We start from the raw sequence: 18505 nt of genomic DNA, 5'->3' as shown, positions 1-18505 counted from the left end.
GTCCCTCGAGATCTGATGCCCTCTACTGGTGTGCAGACAAAACACCTGTTCATAGGATGATAAGTAAATGCTTAAAATAAATTTTAAGAAAAGTAGAAAGGGGTCAAGAGACTGGTAAGAAACTGAAGCCTTTTCTGCAGTGGGGACAGAGCCCCACCTGCTTCCTCCTTCAGGGCCAGTTGTCACTTGTGAAGATGCAGTTTCCATAACTCAGTCCCTGCCCCACTTCCTGTGTGTGTGTGTCACCCGAGAGCACCTTCGCTGTCCAACTTCACTATGAGTTGCATGAGAGTGCCAGAGTCATGGTAGTGACAACCGTGGAGATGTTCTTGAATTCATGGAATTGTTGCCATTGTGGTCACGGTCACGTAGTGCGCTGGGCCCTAGTCCTCCAGGGATATCTGCCCATTGGTGTGCCAGTCACCCTCATCTTCCACACTGCTGTGTTTAGAGGAGGCTAGTTGATAGAATGGTCTCATATGGACAGTTTTAGCCTTTGCTTCCCCTAGGAGGTTCTGAACCTTCCAACAAATCCCAGGGCACATGCCCAAGCCATCTGTGTCATTCTGGGGCATCTGGAGGATGCCTTCTTGGCCTGGACACTGCACAGTATTCTTCAGAGCCCTATGGGGCTCGGCACACATCTCATTTTGCAGCCCTCCAACGGTGATAGAGGGAGCGATTTGCAGGTGGGTAGGACTGCAAGAGGGAAAAAATGGGTATTCACCAACCCAGATGCTTAGTCCAGTTTAACCCGGAAGCCTTAAGACTTCGTCCCCACAGATACCGAAAAGCAGGATGGCGCAAGGGGTGGGAATCGGCGCCCTGAATACCGGAGCTCCTGTCACCCAGGCACAGGAGGGAGTAACATTCTACCCCCCATCCCACCCCCTACCCTCCCTCGCCACCACCCCTGCTCCCAGAGCCCTAAGTCATGTAGAAATAGACACTTGGAATTCCTGAGGGCCATGGGGCTGCCCTGGCACAGTTACAGCTGCTTCTCGAAAGCCAGCTCTCTAAATACCTGAAGGGTTTGCATCGCAATCTGAGGAGCCCCTCTGATAAACCGTCTCCGCCTATCAGTGGCGCCAGTCTCTGAAGTCGGTGAGGATCATTTCACTGCTAGGATGGGCAAAACAGAACCGGATTGAACTAGTTTGTAAAGTGGCAGCAACACAAAAGGCAGACACATAGAAGCCTGAGTATGAGTGGAGGTATGGGGACCCTCCCATCTCCTGTTACCTAGGACAGAAGGCTGGGAGGGGCTGTCACTGCTTGCCTGTGCACCCCAGTTGGGTATGACATTCTGCCCCACCGCAGCAGGTGGCCTGTGATCAGTGCTTGCCCCAGGACGCCAAGGGCCTCTGTAGTTTTGGAGTTATAGCTACACTTCAACCGTTCAGATTCTTTATCACTCCCACTAACGGGGACACTCTAGGCCTGTGCCTTCTAGAATGCAGCAGTGAGTGACACAGCCTGGGAGCCCCTCCTCCCTACAGACCCTGCAATTGGTGCCAGACCAGGTGGTCATAGCCTGGAGCTGCTAGGCAGAGTTTGAGGGAAGATGGATTGCATGTCCATGGGCAGACACTGACTCCAATGTCTTCTCTTCCCCATGTAGCAAAAGCTGCACCATCGGGATGGTCCTTCGTCTGTGGAGCGACACCAAGATCCACCTTGATGGGGACGGGTATGGAGACTTCTCTAAAAGATCCTTTCCTGGGGCTGGAGAGATGGCTCCGGGGTGCAGAGCAGCAGCTGCTCTTGCAGAGGACCACTCTGTGCTGGCAGAATAAGAGAAACACGTATTCACAGCATGCAGAAGGCCCTCCCGCTTCAACTCTCGATGTTCTTTAGGGATTTAGCTCAGGGAGTACTGGGTGTCACACCAGGTCTCTTGCAGTGGAGTGTACTTTCTGTGTTGGGTACATCACTCTGGGCCCTCCCAGGGCTGTGTGAGGTGAGCGAGTCACCCCAGGATGGATGTGGCTGGCAGGCACAGCGGAGGTGTCGCTCTGGGGCTGTTGAGGAAGCATTGCTAGCTCAGCCTGGGCAGGTTGGGGGCTGCAGGGCTGTCCGTGGCGCCCGCACTTACTCCTGGGGAAGTGCGGTGCCCGAATAAGAAAGGACTGAGATGAGAAGTCGCTCTTGCAGTGGAATCCTGGGAGAGCAGAGGGAAAGGTAAAGATCTGTCAATGGAAGTGCCGGGGTCTTGGGGGTGTTTCTTAAGTGGGGTGTGGCTCAGTGGTGGGATACTCTTGGTCTCAGCACCACCAAAAAAAAAAAGATAATTTTTTCCACTCACTTATTTTTATGTAAAAGAAAAAGAGTCAGTGTGGTGCTGAGTGACACCGGAGGCTATCCTGCTCACACTCGGCTTGGGAACAAGCCCTGATCAGCTGTTTGCTCTGTTTTTGCCTCCGTCTGATGTGGCATCTCTGCCGTCCCTTGTTAGACAGCAGAAGGCATGCTGACCCCCAGTCTGGGGTGGGACTGCACCCAGGGTCTGGAAGCTTGAATTCTCACGACACCTTTCCTGTTTTCCACTCTCAGAGGCTTCAGTGTGAGCACAGCAGGCAGGATGCACATCTTCAAGCCCGTGTCGGTCCAGGCCATGTGGTGAGTGTGCTCTGAGGGACGTTGAACTCCTTAGAAATACTTTCTACCTGACAGCACAAATTTAAAGACAGTCACTTCTCTTTCGAAGTGTGTGTCATGTGTCTGTGTAATTCTGCATGTGAGTGTGTGTGTGTCTGTCTGTCTGTCTGTGCCTCTGTGTGTGTGTGCTAAGTGTGTGTGTGCTCGAGTGAGTGTGTGTATGTGTCTGTGTATGTCTGTGTATGTGTGTCTCCATGTGTTTAGAAGCAAATCGTGTGCATGTTTTGCACCCCTATCCAGGACAGAACATACTCATCATCCCAGAGGAAGCCTCTCCCTCAGCTCCCCAGCCCCAGAAGACTGTGTGCTTTCTGTTGCTATGAACTGCCCTGTCCTAGGAATCTCTGAGTGAATTTACTAGGTTATTTGTCCTTCTGTGTGTCACTCTTCTCTTCTAACACAATGTTCAGGTTCGCTCATACTTTGGCATGAATCAGTCTCCTCGTTTTACAAATCCCAAGAGCTTCTGTCGCGCTGGTCTACCCTGTCATCCCTGCTTGTCTCTGCCTTTGATTGTCATTGTTGATGCTGCCACTCCAACTGTTCCTGGATGCTTAATTGGTTCGAGGCTCTGTTTTTAGTTCTTTTGGGGTCTGTGCCTACAAGTGAAATCTCTAAATCCTGTGGAGAATTCTTTTTGTTTGAGACAGGGTCCATGGCTGTCTTGGAACTCACTATGCAGACCAGACTGGCCTTGAACTCACAGAACACCACCTGCCTCTGCTTTCCAGTGCTGGGATTAAAGGTGTGAGCCCCCACCTCCAAATCCTATGGTAAATCTATGTTAACCTTCTGGAGAGCCACCACCTATTGCCCTTAGCAGCTACACAGGTCCACACCAGCAAAGCTCTGGCCTCCTCCCCAGATCTCTGTCAGCATTATTCTGTTTTATTATCTCAGTGTGTGCTTTTTTTTCTCAGTTGTGTATGTGGTTATATATTGCTCTGTGTGTGTGTGTGTGCGCGCGCACGCATGCCTGAGGGAGTACAGGAGTCCATGGAGGCCAGAAAAGTGTGTTCCTGGAGTTGGGAGCTGAAGACATGGGTTCAGGAGACTCAGGTTTTTTGCATGAGCAGCACATGAGTTAAGTTTTCCATTTGACTGTTGACACTGAGCATTTTTTTCATATGCGTTTCTTATTTGTGTGTCTTTGTTGGGAAATGTTCTATTTAAGTTATTTACCCATTTATAAAATTAATGTTGAAGATGAACCTTTACCTGTTGACCTGGTAAATGCCACTCTGGCATAAATTCACTTATTCCTTCTACCTGGCACTCAATAGGTGCTATGTTTGTGCAGTGAAGGGACAAACACTCTGCTTCGTTGGAGCAGCAAGTGGCGAGGGGGTCATAGTACAAAGCTGAGTCCCCTCCTGGAGTTTAAAGCATCTTGAAGGGAGGTGACTATGCACACGTGACCTGACTTGTATGCCAAGACAGCTGGTGGGTGTTCTCATGGTGGTCAGGCCTCAGGATGCCTGCTGTAAGGCCTGGATCCCAGCCTTCCCCTCTGTGGTGGCCGTGGGTGAGCATGGCATTGTCCATAGCTTCCGGAGCCAGCCTCCTCTTACAGGTCTGTGTTAGGTGTGTCCAGCCTGGGCTCCTGGGGCCACATACTCACTGTGGGTGTGGCTCAACAGGTTTGTAGTGGACAGTTTCACATTGCAGTGTCTAAAAGCTGAACACTCTTGTTAAACAGTTCCTGTAAACGTGCAACAGAACAGTTGGAATAAACTAGAAAAAACCTGGAGCTCAAGAAGCAGAGGATAAGCGTTTCCAAGTGATCCCTCCTGTCCAGGGCAGGGAGAGTCCCCAGGAGTTCTCTCACCGGCCACTTCTAGTGCTGGTCCGTCCCCTCCTCCTCTGTTATGCCGCTCTAAGTCAGTTCAGGGCCATTTGAGGTGGGTGTGGGAAGCTAAGTCAGTGTCCTGAGGATGAACAAACCAAAAAGTGCCCCCAAATATTTCTTTGGGTAACTGCTGCCTCTTTTCTCTCTAGCCAAGTTCATCACCATCATTGTTTTGGTTTGGTTTTGCCCGCTTTAAAAAAAATTCTTAAACTGAATTTAATAAACATTGGCTCAAGCTTATTCCTGGTCAGTAGGACAGATGGAATTAGGGAAAGTGAAGCTACTTGCAGTGTCTGTACCTCATCATGTAAACCCTCATCTGGTGATGCCCACCCTTCAGGGGCTTCTTCTGCCTCAACTGACACCTCCCTCCCTCAGCCTATTCGCTGAGGAATTTTCAGCCTGAATTTTTTTTTCTTCAGAAGAAGTAAAAGAGACTGTCTAAGTAACACACACAATTTTTACACCCTAAGGCCCTAAGATGTTGCACACTGGGGTGAGGGGGTCCACAGGTGGGCTCAGGAGCCCCTGCTACTCTTTTCAGACCTTTCTCTCCCACCATTAGATGGCTGGAACACGGCCCCACTGTAGGCTGGGTTGCTGTGAGTTCAAAAGCAGATCTGGCATCTTTGGAGTTGTTTGCTGGAATGTGACCCGGCCAGCTTGGGAGAGTTAGGGGCAGTGGGGTGGGGCCTGCTGCTGATGTTTGTTTCCTCCTTTGGGAATGGAGAGGGAGGGGTATCCTGTCCAAGTGTGAGCTTAATTGACTCAGCCTCTGGGAACTGATAGTTGTACCTGGTTGTCATGTGTCCCTCTCACATTGTGGGCAGAAGGGGTCCTCTCTGAGCTGCCCGTTCCACTGCCCAGAAGTGAGTGCCCTTTGTGAGTTGCAGAACCCAAACCCCCGGTTGGTCCTGAGCTTCTCTCCCCCCCCCCCAGGTCTGCCCTGCAAGTGCTTCACAAGGCCTGTGAGGTGGCACGGAGGCACAACTACTTCCCTGGGGGAGTGGCACTCATCTGGGCCACCTACTATGAGAGCTGCATCGGCTCTGAGCAGAGCTGCATTAACGAGTGGAATGCCATGCAGGACCTGGAGTCCACACGGCCTGACTCCCCAGCGCTGTTTGTGGACAAGTATGTGCAGGGGTTGCCGCCCCACGCTGCTCGGTACCGGGTCCTCCCAAGGTCACACTGGGTCCTCCCAAGGTCACACCTGGTCCTCTCCAGGTTGTGTTTCCCTGCAGCCCCTTCACTGACAGCCCCTTCCTGAACAGGTTTTCAAGTAAAACTTTGACCCTGGGTCTGTAGCTGGGAACCAGCGGTTCTCAACCTTCCCTCGGAGGCTTCTTTCTCACAGTTCTGCAATTTCCTGTACGTGTTCTTCCTAGGCCGACTGAGGGGGAAAGAACTGAGCGCCTCATTAAAGCCAAACTCCGGAGCATCATGATGAGTCAGGACCTCGAAAACGTGACCTCTAAGGAAGTAAGAGTCCCTCCAATCCCCACCCATCGCAGGCCCACGCCCAGTACACGTTTGTCCTGACAGGTCCCCAGCAGAAGCAGGCCTTTGGTTTTCACATGCACCCGTTTGTCACCCCGGAGGCTCCCTGGCTTTGCCCTGCGGTGGTACTAGGGCTGTGGAGGGCCCAGGCTTAGAGGTAGGCTTTGGTTTGATTCCGGAGACCATGAGCGATTGTTGGCCCTCTCTGAGCCCTAGGGACAGTTGTAGAAGGTCCTAGGTTTCTCCAGGGAACCTTGGCCTTATGCCGTACAAGAGATTCTCATCTCGGGCTGCTCCCTCTGCCTCGATGGGTTTTTGTTTTGTCCATTGCTTTGGGCGGGCCTGCTGTGAAAACTGAAAAAATGGCTTCTTGGTTAAAAGCATTAGCTGTCATTGCAGACCATCTGCGTTCCATTCCCACACAACAATTTATAACTCCATCACTAGGAGATCTGATGCCCTCTGCTGGCCTTAACAGGCACTGCATGCAGGTGGTGCACAGACATACCTACAGGCAAAACATTAGAATCTAGAGGCTGGGGGGGGGACGGGGGGGGATGGGGGGGGGACGGGAACGACACCGTTGATCCTAGCACTGGAAAAGAAATTCTCTGTGACTTTAGGGCCATCCTGGTCTACATAGTAAGTCCCAGGCCAGCCAGGGCTATGTAGTAAGACCCTGTCCCATAAAATAATATTTTAAATTTTTAAAAATTACTATATTTATATATTTAATTGCAGCTGGGGTGGGATGGAAACACATATAAGGGAGAAAAAACAGCCAGCAGGAGTCAATTTTCTTCTTCCACTGTATAGATTCTGGGGCTTGAACTCAAGTAATTGGATTTTATTGCTGGTTCTCCTGCCTGCTGAGCCATCTTGATGGTCCTGTCCTTTGTTTTTTATTTGAAGAATACAACAAATTACAGGAAGTTTTTTTTTTTATTTTCCATGTGGTTCCTGGGAATTGAACTCAGGACCTCTGAAAGAGTAGCCAGTGCTTTTAAACTCTGAGCCGTCTCTCCAGACCAGGATTATAGGAAGTTTAAAGTGCCCAGTTATTTATTATTTTAGTGTTTTTGAATCAGGGTCGCCCTCTGTAGCTCAGACTGGCTTGGAACTCACCATGCATTTCCCAGGCTCGCCTTGACCTCCATCTTCCTGCCTCAACCATAAATCTTCATCTCTAATTGATTAGTACTTTTTAAAAATCATGCTGTGGTACCGCCTCCAACAGAAAAGCGACTTTACCTTCTCATTTGCAGTGTTTTTGGTACCCAATTGTGAAAGCATAAGTGTTTTAAACTCATTAGAAAAGATCTTAGGGAAAAAAAAATCAGATTTCCTTCTTGAAAACAATGGGTTTCCTCCCTTTCGGTTAAGCTGGAGGTGGACTGAGTGAATGGCCGCCGCCCACACAGATGGGATACCTGTCCAAGCGCATTATCCGGGGCAAAAGAAAGAGGACAAACTCACCCTTTTTGTAAACAGCACTGCACAGAGGTGGGCGGCTCTTGTAGCAGATCACCCCAATAGGCTCCACCCTGGCATCACCCGCTGCTCTGTCCCGCCCACAGATCCGCAGTGAGCTGGAGAAGCAAATGAACTGCAACCTGAAAGAATTCAAGGAGTTCATCGATAACGAGATGTTGCTCATCTTGGGACAGATGGACAAGCCTTCCCTTATCTTCGACCACCTTTACCTTGTAAGAGGCACAGCCCCCTGTGGAATCTGGTTTGGGAACCATGCTCACGACACATGCTTACAAAGTGCCACAGTTGCCGGGCGGTGGTGCATACCTTTAATCCCAGCACTCAGGAGGCAGAGTCAGACAGATCTCTGTGAGTTCGAGGCCAGCATGGTTTACGGAGAGAGTTTCAGGACAAACTCCAAAGCAATACAGAGAAACCCTTTCTCGAAAAACAAACAAACAAAAGAAGCAACAAAACCCCAGAGTTGGTGCCTTACCCATCTATTTGAAACACAAGTCCCTGAGCTCTTCCCCTCTGAGCCCTGCTCCCAGAACCCGCTGAAGGGTCCACCCCATCATGTCTCCCGTGCTGCCTGTGTACCTTCAGCTCAGTGTCTTCATGCCTAAACCTCCATAGAAGGCAGCTGGCCAGATTTTTGGGGGGTTTTTTGTTTGTTTGTTTGTTTTTGTTTGTTTTTTGATTTTTCGAGACAGGGTTTCTCTGTATTGCTTTGGAGGTTGTCCTTGAACTCACCCTGTATACCAGGCTGGCCTCGAACTCATAGAGATCCGCCTCTGCCTCCCGAGTGCTGGGATTAAAGGCGTGCTCCACCAATGCCCGGCAGCTAGCCAGTTCTCAAAGGCAGGCAGGTTGCTAAAATGAGCCAGGAGACCATGAAGTCAGACCTAGCAAGGCCAAGGCCTCTGCCACCTCACCTGCCCTGTGGCCCACGGTGAGTCCTCTTGGCACTGCACGTCACTGGATGATTGTGATGGTTCAATAAGATGTATTCTGGAGGTGACAAGTGCAGCTTCTGAAGGCCTGGTTTTGAATGTGAATGTAACTGTGGTTAGAATTCTGGGTAAATGTCTGTTACAGGAGCTGAAGGAAGATGGCATTGGCCACCAAGGGGGACCACTTCAGTTCCCACAAATTCATAAACTCGCACACACATAGGCATGTGTGGGCTTTTAGTAGGAGCAGAGGCTGTTGAGACAGGTGCTCACTCTAGCTCAGGCTAGCCCAGAATTTGTGATCTGCTGCCTCAGCTTCCTGAGTGTTGAATGTGTGTATTTTTATGTTCTTATTTATGTGTGAGTCTCCCTGCATGCACAGGTGTCGTGCTTCAACCACTGAGATGGGAATGTGTGGGTTTGCATAACTTTGAAAGACTGGCAAGGTGTCCTCACAGGCACCTCCCCCCCTCCCCACTAGGTGGTGATCCTGGCCAGAGGGCTCCCAGCTTTCTTGGAGCTGCCTGAGTTTGGGGAGGCTTGGTGCCTTGTGTCATTCTTTCCATGAGAGATACTAAAGGAATTTTTATGGTGGAGGCTGTCCCTCAGATATGAAAGTCCAACTCACATTGCAGGATGTCAGCATGGCCAAAGCCCAGGGCCTCGGAGGGCCTGAGAAGCTCAGGAGAGGGAGTCGGCGGGAGGCTGAGATAGCGGAATGTGCTTGCTGAGACTGCAGGCTTCTGCATCTTCCACGAGGATTGCCTCTCTTTATTTCTAGTCTTTGTCCCTTGACTGATCTGGAATAGAGGAGTTTTTAATGATGCAGTTTGTAAAAGTATAAAAGTATCCAGTCATACACTCTCTAGGCAGTTGGGGATAGAAACCATGCTAAGGCTTTTAAGGCTCTTGCCAATCTCCCATGCTGAGGTGGTCACTTGTAGCATTTTGATATGTTACTTTTTTCCATTTTTCTTTTTTTGGTTTTTTGAGACAGGGTTTCTCTGTATTGTTTTGGAGGCTGTCCTGGAACTTGCTCTGTAGACCAGGCTGGCCTCGAACTCACAGAGATCCACCTGCCTCTGTCTCCCAAGTGCTGGGATTAAAGGTGGTACGCCACTAATACCCGGCTACTTTTTTCCATTTTTCGTTTTCTTGTAGTGTTATGATTGGAACCCAGGCTCCGAGCACTAGGTTTCCTCGTTACTGTGCCTACTCTGCTCGGTTTTGTAGACTTTGTGTTCCTCTTGGATTATTCCATTTTTCCTTACACCAACATGATGATTTGTTTAATTATTTCTGGGTCTTTCTGTTTTTTGGAACAAGGTTTCTCTGTTTAGTCTCAGCTATCTTGGAACTCACTGTGTAGACCAGGCTGGCCTCAACACACAGGAGTGCTGGAATTAAAGGCGCGTGCCACCACCAGCTGGCTTGTTTTGTTTTGAGACAAGGTCTTATTGTATATCCCTGACTGGCCTTCAGTTTCAAATTGATGGCAATCCACCTGCCTCTGCCTTTTGGAACTAGGATAATTTCTTTTGAAGTGTCCATGCAAGGATTTGTTGTCATTCTTCTTACTGGTTCCATCCTGGTAGACCTTTGAGTTTCTGTTCTTTTTCTTATGAATTCCCCTAAATGCCGGTGTTCCTAAGTCTCTGTGTGAGCTCTGGCCATCCCTTCAGGATCAGAGGGTGGGGACTTTTAAAATTAATGCCAAAATACCTACCAGAAAAAGGAGCAGGTCCCCTCTGTAGCTGATGGTGAGGATGTCTCAGGTCACTGCCTGTGGTGAATAGCCCAGGGGTCATGAAGGGGGCGGTCAGTGAGAGTCTGTTTCCTCTTAGACTCCTGCCTCTCCCTCTCCCTGATCCTTCTTTCTGCTCTGAGACTGAAGTCTCACTCTCAGGGTCCCTGCACATGCCACAAGCAGCTCTGTGACACTCACAGGGCTTTGTGTGATCTGTCCCCAGGGCTCCGAGTGGAATGCATCGAATCTGGAGGAACTGCAGGGCTCAGGGTGAGTCTGCTCCCCTCTTCCCCCATTTCAGCCTGGTCTCTGCAGTGGCTAGAGAATCAGGTGTGCTTCAGAAATGCTACCCAGAATTATCCATGGGTTCTAGGTTTTTTCCTGGAGTCTTAGGTGACTGGGGTGGGGTGGGTGGAATCTGGGAACAGCCTACTGGGGAATGGAGGACAGCCTGGCTCTGGAAAGGCCCTAAGCTCCCGCCCACAGCCTCACTCCCCAACGGAATTGCTGAGAACCCTAATGTGGACACATCTCTGTTGGCCTTTTGGTCAGTCTGTGACCCTGAAAACCAGACCACTCCTGGCAATGCTTGGTGCCTGGTGGGAATTTTGTGACTGGACACTCCTTGCCTGACTCCCCTGAGAAATGCTCAAAAGCAGGAGCGAGTCACAAAATCACCATTCTGTGGTCTGATGTGCCTGCCAGCCTTCTGGAACTCACTGCAGTTGAAAACTGAGACTAAACAGAGCTTAAAATATATCCTTAGAACCTCCAGTCGGTCCCCCGGCAGAGCGGTTGTCCAGTGAGAGGCTAGACTCCATGCTTCCGTCTTACTGGGAATAAATACGTGATTCATTGTCATTTACAGAGAAACCTATTTGAGACATTTTTTCCAATTAACAAAATTGTTTCGTTTTCTAGAAGTGAGTGTACTGGTTAAGAGTGAGGGGCTTGTGGAGTTTGGGTTAGAAAAGCGCACACAAAATAAAAGTGGAGGCTTTTTTTTTATTTTTTAGAGGTTTTAGTGTGACATTGTTTTTTGAATAATACATTCTTGTCATGTGGAGGAAAAACACGAAAATGACTGTTGAGCAAACAACAAAACTTTTACCAGGAACATAGGCCTTTCCGTGTGTATGTAAATTGATTTTTCTCTGCCAGTTTTTTTTTTGTTTCTTTGTTTTTCTTGTTCCTCATTCTGATTCTCTAGGTTCTTTGCTTCTTTCCTCTGCAGAGTTGACTACATTTTAAATGTCACTAGAGAAATAGACAATTTCTTCCCTGGCTTGTTTGCGTATCACAACATCCGAGTCTACGACGAGGAGACCACGGACCTTTTGGCCCACTGGAATGAAGCATATCATTTTATAAACAAAGCAAAGTGAGTGGCTGGCTGGGTATGGAAGCTAGCCCCAGTGTGGAAGTAGGCAGCCCTGCTCTTGGGGTAGGTGGTGGAGGATACAGAAGTCCAATGCCGGAGAGGCTTTGCTGTCTGGTTGACCTTTGGTTGTAGCTGAAGGACCCTAGGCACCAAAGCAGGGAAGTATTGGCCTTCCCTACCGGGTGCCCTCATAGTCTCTCCCACCTGCCCATGATTGTTGGCATTGAGCCCAGTTTTCATCATTAACACTGATTCCAGGCCAGCATCAAATACCAGATGTCACCGGGGAGCTCCCCAGGGTATCCTGGAAAAGATCAGTACATGCAGGGCCTAGAACTCTTGAATTGCTCCCCCAAAGAATACAGGCTGTAGTTCCATGTTCCTGTGTGCCTAGAAAAGGGCAGTCCCAAGATGGTGCCTGGTGCCATCTCCACTGTTCTGAGCCCCAGGCCCCTCCTTATTCTCCTTTGGAGAAATGTTGTGTTGAAGTCCAGAGCAAAGACACCCCACCCCCTAACACACACACACATACACAGTATGTGATATGGAGGAAAACGCTCTCCCATTGGAGTCTCCCAGTCAAAGCTCCAAGTTGTGTCCTTACCCAGCACTGCTGCTGCTTTTGCTTCCCCAGGGCACAGACTCGGGGCTCCTTGCTTGTAAATTCACAAGTCAGGAAAGAACAGTGAGCTAGAGCCTGCTTGTTCCCACCTTAGCTTCCCAAGTGCAGCCTCTGCCAGCCTGGCATGGCTTCACCCTCTCCATCAAGGAGGGGGTCACTGTCCCTTGTGTATCTCCTAAATCAGCTGTGCCCGGGCCAGCACTGCCTTCTTACAAGTAGCCGGATCGATTGGCCCCCACCTCCCCCCTGGCTCAGTTCCCCCTTGGCCAGATTGCAGCCATCCTTGTGCTCCCTCCAGGCGCTCGCTGTCTCCCCAGGGCGCAGCATTTGTGTCTGGCTGACCCCATTTTCTACAGTAGCTCATTCAGGGCCTCCATCTGCCACAGCAGCTGAGTGGCTTTTGCAGCAATCCCTTTAGCTGCCCAGGTGCTGCCCAGGAAGCGACTGTAGGTGGCGCCACTTTTCCCAGCAGGCCCTGCAAAGCCCAGCCCGGCCATGCCTGCAGATTCATCTGTTCTTCCATTGTGTGCTAATTGATTTCACAGCAAAGCAGTTTCCTTTAGAGGGTGTGTGATATCTGTTCCATAAACATCAGGACAGAGAAGCGTTGGGGCCCATGTGATAACTTTAGGGCTTTAAAAAAAAAATCTGGGTTAGTGGTAAATTAGGGAAGGCTCTTAATCCTTGCTCTTAATCCTCCATCCCCAATCCATGCAGAAGGAATCATTCCAAGTGCCTGGTCCACTGCAAAATGGGAGTCAGCCGATCTGCATCCACGGTCATAGCCTATGCGATGAAGGAATTTGGGTGGCCCCTGGAGAAGGCGTATAACTATGTGAAACAGAAACGTAGCATCACGCGGCCCAATGCTGGCTTTATGAGGCAGCTGTCTGAGTACGAAGGCATCCTGGATGCAAGGTGAGTGCGTACCTGGAGACAGGCTGGCAGGCCAAGCTGGCCAGGCCAGCCTTGGCATCCCTGGCAGGAGCTTCCACAACTGGAAGCCAGGCTCTCAGGGGAGCTGGCTTGTAAAAAAATAGCTATTGTTTGGACCGTGATTAGTGGTTTCCAGGAGGGATCTGTTTTGATTTTGTTGGCACTCGTAGAAAACCTGTCTTGCTGGGCGAGGGAAGGTGCCTAACTGCTCATCTAGGACACGTCCTGGTATGTGGTGTGGGCCTGAGCATATCCATTTCCCATGCACCTGCTTTGTGCCAGACTGGAACTAAAGGGGCTACAGGTCTGGTTCACCACAGATGAGCCTGGCAACCTTCCCCAAGCTCAGTCCCATCTTCCAAGTTAAGGATTAGGTATTAGATGCTCCTGGCCCTCAAAAACCTAAAAGTAGAACCACTGTATGATCCAAAAATTCCACTTTATCTCTTACACCCAGAAGACTGGAAATGTGGGGTTGTTTGTATTGGTGGCAGTATTATTCATAGTAGCCCAAAGGCGAAGGCTGCCCACCAGTCCATTGGCAGATGGCTGGATAAACAAACAGGGAGCGTGTACAGGAACCTTCTTCTGCCTGACGAAGGAAGGCAGTTAGAGTCGGATGAAGGAGCCCCTGATTGTAGGCCAGGCTTCTTGGGGAACTAAAGCTAAAGCCCTGTCTACTGCCATACCACCCTGAACATGCCCAATCTCGTCTGAAGACTGCCTGCGCCAGAAGTTCAAAGCTAACCTCTGCTGTATATCAAGATCCCATCTCCATCCCGCCCCATAAAAAGGAAGGAAAGGGAAATTCTGACATGTATGGTACACCCTGAACAAACTTGGGGGCCATTAGGAAAAACTGTGTGACCCCATGCTTGTATGAGGTTCCTAGAGACAAAGAATGTGGTGTTGGTGGCCAAAGGTGGAGAGAGACCGGTTCACGTCCAACGGCTGGCAGTGTGTATTGTGTTCTCTGAACAGTTACAGAGACAGATCGTGTGGTGCAGTGTCATGACCGTGTCCTGCCAAACTGTGTACGTTAAAAGTGGTCAAAACGGCACAGCCGACTGCAGTTTTAAAACTGGCAGGGCTCTGTGAGGTTGCAGGAGCAGTCACTACAGGGCCTTGGCAAGCTGACTGCTAGTAAGCTAATAAATGCAGATGCTGTATCTGTCTCCCACCTGAGAGCAGAGCTCGGCTTCTCATTTTACTAGCGAGCAGAAGGGGCCAGTGCTGAAAGGTTAACTTGTCTCGTGGCACGCAGTCGGCTTCCGGGTGCCAAGAGAGAGATTTACACCCACATGTGTTGACTGCCACAGGAGAAAACAATGTTACAGGGGCCCCTGTCGGGACAGTGAGGGTTCCCCAGCACTCCCAGGCTGCTGGGGCAGAGGCCAGGATCTGGGGACTCACTTTCTCCCTGCTCCATGTCCGGTATGCAGAAGCAGCCGCCTGGATTATTTCTGACTGCATATTGGAAAGAATCCAGAGGCTGGGTCCTTCAGCTTCTTGGGCAGGTTTGGGGAAGCAGGGCTGCTCCGGCAGGGATGAACAGGCTCGGAGAACCGCTGCAGTCATCTCTGGACTGTTTCACTGTCACTCAGACTATCTGTCAGGTTCCTAGGCAACTGGAGTGGGAGGGGAGGTCACCCGATGCCTTCCCATGCTGCAGCCTAGCCAAGGGTCTCCTGCCGGCCCACAGCCGCACAGCATTGAGCCTGGATCGTAGCCGTGACTGGTCTGTTGGGGGAGCACGTGGACAATGGACAGTGACTGCCATGAGCCCCTGGCACCCCCACAGTGTGGGTTTTACTCCAAAATCCTTGAGAGGCAGAGGTGACCATAGTGATTGCCTCTGTCACTATAAAGATTTTTCTCTCTCTCTTTTTTATTCTTGACTTATACCTTCAAAGGTGTTATAAAAACAATGCCAGCCCCGTCCCTAAATTAGCAGCTATTGACAGTTGACGGTTTCTGGGATAGGCCCCTAGGTCACCATGCTCTCGTGGGTGCCCTATACCCATGTGTAATGGCGGCACAAACTGGACTGAGGAGCCTGTTTTAAAAAGAGAATGCAAACGGGGGGGGCAGCGGAAGCTGGGGCGAATGTGGTATAAAATTCTCAAGAATTTGTAAAAACAAAACAACAATACTTTTTTTTTTAATGCCATAAGACTGTGTATGTAGCCCAATGATAGAATGCTTGCCTATCGGGCACAAGGCCATGGGTTCTATTTCCATATTAAAATAATAATAAAAATATCAGAAGAGGCCGGGCGGTGGTGGCGCACGCCTTTAATCCCAGCACTCAGGAGGCAGAGGCAGGTGGATCTCTGTGAGTTTGAGGCCGGGCTGGACCGATAGCCTCCGAAACAATACAGAGAAACCCTGTCTCGTAAAAACCAAAAAAATAATATATATATATATATATATATATATATATATATATATATCAGAAGAATACATTCCAGCCAGGCATGTAATCCCAGCAATTGGAAGGGAGAGGTAGGAGAATCAGAAACTCGAGGTAGCCTTGGCTACATAATAAATTTGGAGCTAGCCTGAGCTACATAGACCTCACTTCTAGAGAGAGAGAGAGAGAGAGGGAGGGAGGGAGGGAGGGAGGGAGGGAGGGAGGGAGGGAGGGAGGGAGGGAGGGAAAAAGAAAGCGGAAATCACTAAAAACAAACCTGTAGTTTCTGCCTGAGACAAATATTTAGGAATTTTCCCGGTCGGTATGGTCATGTTTGCCTCTATACCCTAGTGTGCAGAGAGCTTGACACCCCCACAGCTCTGAGCCCTGAGTTTTCTCACACTGTTACTCTCATGGGTCACAAAAACTGAGTGCCAGCCCTCGGCGACATGACTAGATCCACACAGTAAGCCGTGCACAGATGCAAAGAAAAACGCAGACCTCCAGTCAAAACTCTCTGCCTCTGCCACGCCGTCACCACGTGGTAAACGGTCCCAAAAGGCTTCTCATATAGGCTGTAGAGGCTGAGGGTGCCCTCACCCCTGTGAGCACTAGTGAGTGGAGCTCCGCATACTGAACCCCTCCCGTGCAGGCCCCACCCTTCCTGCTACGACCTCTCACTTACCTGCTCTTTCTCCCCTCAGTAAGCAGCGGCACAACAAACTGTGGCGACAGCAGCCTGCAGGTGACACCGCAGCAGAGCCCAATGAGCTTTTGCCGGAGACCCTGGATGATGCCCTGGACACCCAGCTGCCGTGCTTGGATGATACCACCCCCCAGCCCGGGCTCCCAGGAAGCCAGGCCCCAGCAGGAGGACCCTCTCTCCCCTGTTGTTTCCGAAGACTCTCAGACCCCCTCCTCCCTCACCACGATGACGCAGGCGGCCTGGTCCACTTGGAGGACCTTGAGCGGGATGCCCTGTTGGAAGACGCAGCTCAGCCGGGGGAGGCACACAAGCTGGTCCAGCATCCTCAGGAAGGAGCCAGGCTCTGTGAAAAGGACATAAAGAGGAAGCTAGAGTTCGGGAGCCCCAAAGCCTGTGGTGGCTCCTTGCCACAGGTGGAGGAGATGGAGAAAGGGGTTGGCCAGAGAGCAGGGAGGTGGAGGCGGGCGTCTACCCAGCTCGACAGAAGTTTGCTTGATCAGGAGAACCTGAATAATAACAACAGTAAGAGGAGCTGCCCTGACGACTTTGAGGTAAGTGGGGGACCACTGCGGGAAGCAGAGCTAGCCACTTCTACCCCACCCCACAGAGCATCTTCCTGGCCGGCCCTGCAGGGATGCAATTCTCACTTCTTCCCACGAGGGTTTATTTCAGGAGGAGACTATGACTGCCTGACTATGTCGCATGTGCCTAGCTAGTGGATATGCTGTGCATAAGGGGTCCCTAAGTCTTGAGATTGCCCCTCCCCATCCAAGGTGGGGCTTCCAGCTCGTTTCATCACCCCAGTTCACCCCTGCATTGATGTGTAACGTTCCTGATTCAGCTCACTGCACCTGCCGCAGCCCCCCAACTCCCTCACCTTGGATGACTTTGAAACAGATCCCAGAGGTAGCATTTCCTTCCTAAATGCTTCGTTATGTGACAGAAGAACAGTGCTGTCCCGTCTTCAGCTCAAGTGACCGCTTCACTTCTTGTGTCCCTTGTAGCTGCCATCCCTGGGGATGGTGAACAGGAAGCCTTAGCTCCGACTTCGGGCTGCCCAGAAAGTGGCGGTTCCACGCCCTGCCTTCCTTGTTGCAGCATCCAGCAGTGATCTGGAAGCGGAGCTGTCATTAAGGAGGGATGGCCGAAAAGGCTGCCTGCTCTTAGGCTCTGCCCCGCTACTGCTCACCAAAGGCCTGAGGCCAGGAGCTTCCTGTCCCTTCATCATCCCTGCAGGGAAGACTCTCGGGGACACTGAAGTAGAAAGTTGACTTGGAATTAACATTCTGCTCCAGTGCTAAGAGAAAAAAAAATCAAAACAACAATTGCAAAAACAAGACACCCAACCACCCCAGGCAGTTCATCTGCTGGCCTCTAAGTGATGAAATATGTCCCAGACCAGAAAGGAACTATATGCTTCCCCCACTGCCCACCACTTCCCTTAGAGAGGGCAGATTACATAAAATGCCTTTGTCTGGGACAGTGGTGCTGTGGTTAGCCCCAGTCGCCTGACTTTGAGTCACTGGATGGTGACCAGGAGAGCAGCTTAGGTAGGGGGCTCAGTGGATTCAGCACCGGGACTGGACCTGCAGACAAGCAGTCGTTTGTATGTCTGACTCCTTTTATTAACTGTGGTGTGCCAGGCTGGTGTGGGGGACCCGATCTGTATCTCTTAGGCCTACATGTGTGGAGTAAGGGGAAGGTAAACTTGAGGGCACAACAGTGGGCAGAGCTTGACCCAGAGGGGAGTGGAAGATCATTCATAGCTTGATGGAAGGCAACTTGCTAGGGACAGGCTGAGAAGCAATGCCGTATTGAGAGCCAAGATCCGGACAGAGAATTCGGGGTCTGAGGGACGGGAACTGTGTGTGCGTGTCGTGGTGGGGCAGTGGTGAAAGACAGGCAGGGAGTGGCTGAGGCCTCCCTGGCATGTTGGTGAAGCTATGTGTGTGCAGTGTCCGGGGGACACGGAAGCACAGAGGATGCTAAGCAGAGGGATAGGTCACAAGCCAGGCTTGTGGGAGACAACAGGGCCTGTGAGCCTCTGAGACTGCAGTTGGCTACACAGAGTGGTCTTAACCTTGGAATCATGGAAAGAGGTCATCCAGGCTCAACTCGTAGCAAAATTATGAGCCCTGTCCACAACCATCATCTGGAAGGCCTGTTTTCCTGCCAGCTGTGGGCTCTCACAGTTGGGCAGCTGGGAAAGAACTCTCTCCCTCAGCCATGCTAACCCCTCTCACCAGCTTCATTGTTCCTCATTCCCT

The 18505-nt window shown here is 50.7% G+C and overlaps 1 protein-coding gene across 4 annotated transcripts in view; it reads left to right on the top strand.

Annotated features, from left to right (window-relative positions):
• The window catches only part of Ssh1 (slingshot protein phosphatase 1), a 54899-nt gene that overhangs the window by 31598 nt on the left and 4796 nt on the right, over positions 1 to 18505 (top strand). For all 4 annotated transcript variants that reach the window (XM_005078930.4, XM_040731191.1, XM_040731190.1 and 1 more), the window contains 9 exons: positions 1622 to 1690; positions 2554 to 2619; positions 5447 to 5641; positions 5896 to 5989; positions 7585 to 7713; positions 10404 to 10450; positions 11415 to 11561; positions 12901 to 13101; positions 16237 to 16789. In XM_005078930.4, coding sequence (XP_005078987.1) covers positions 1622 to 1690; positions 2554 to 2619; positions 5447 to 5641; positions 5896 to 5989; positions 7585 to 7713; positions 10404 to 10450; positions 11415 to 11561; positions 12901 to 13101; positions 16237 to 16789 — 1501 coding nt within the window. The remainder of the gene's footprint in view (positions 1 to 1621; positions 1691 to 2553; positions 2620 to 5446; positions 5642 to 5895; positions 5990 to 7584; positions 7714 to 10403; positions 10451 to 11414; positions 11562 to 12900; positions 13102 to 16236; positions 16790 to 18505) is intronic.

The sequence above is a fragment of the Mesocricetus auratus genome, unplaced genomic scaffold (assembly GCF_017639785.1).
Source record: "Mesocricetus auratus isolate SY011 unplaced genomic scaffold, BCM_Maur_2.0 Super-Scaffold_100025, whole genome shotgun sequence".
Classification (NCBI taxonomy): Eukaryota; Metazoa; Chordata; class Mammalia; order Rodentia; family Cricetidae; genus Mesocricetus; species Mesocricetus auratus.
The sequence above is the reverse complement of the archived record's forward strand: the minus strand, read 5'-3'. Positions and strand labels throughout refer to the sequence as shown.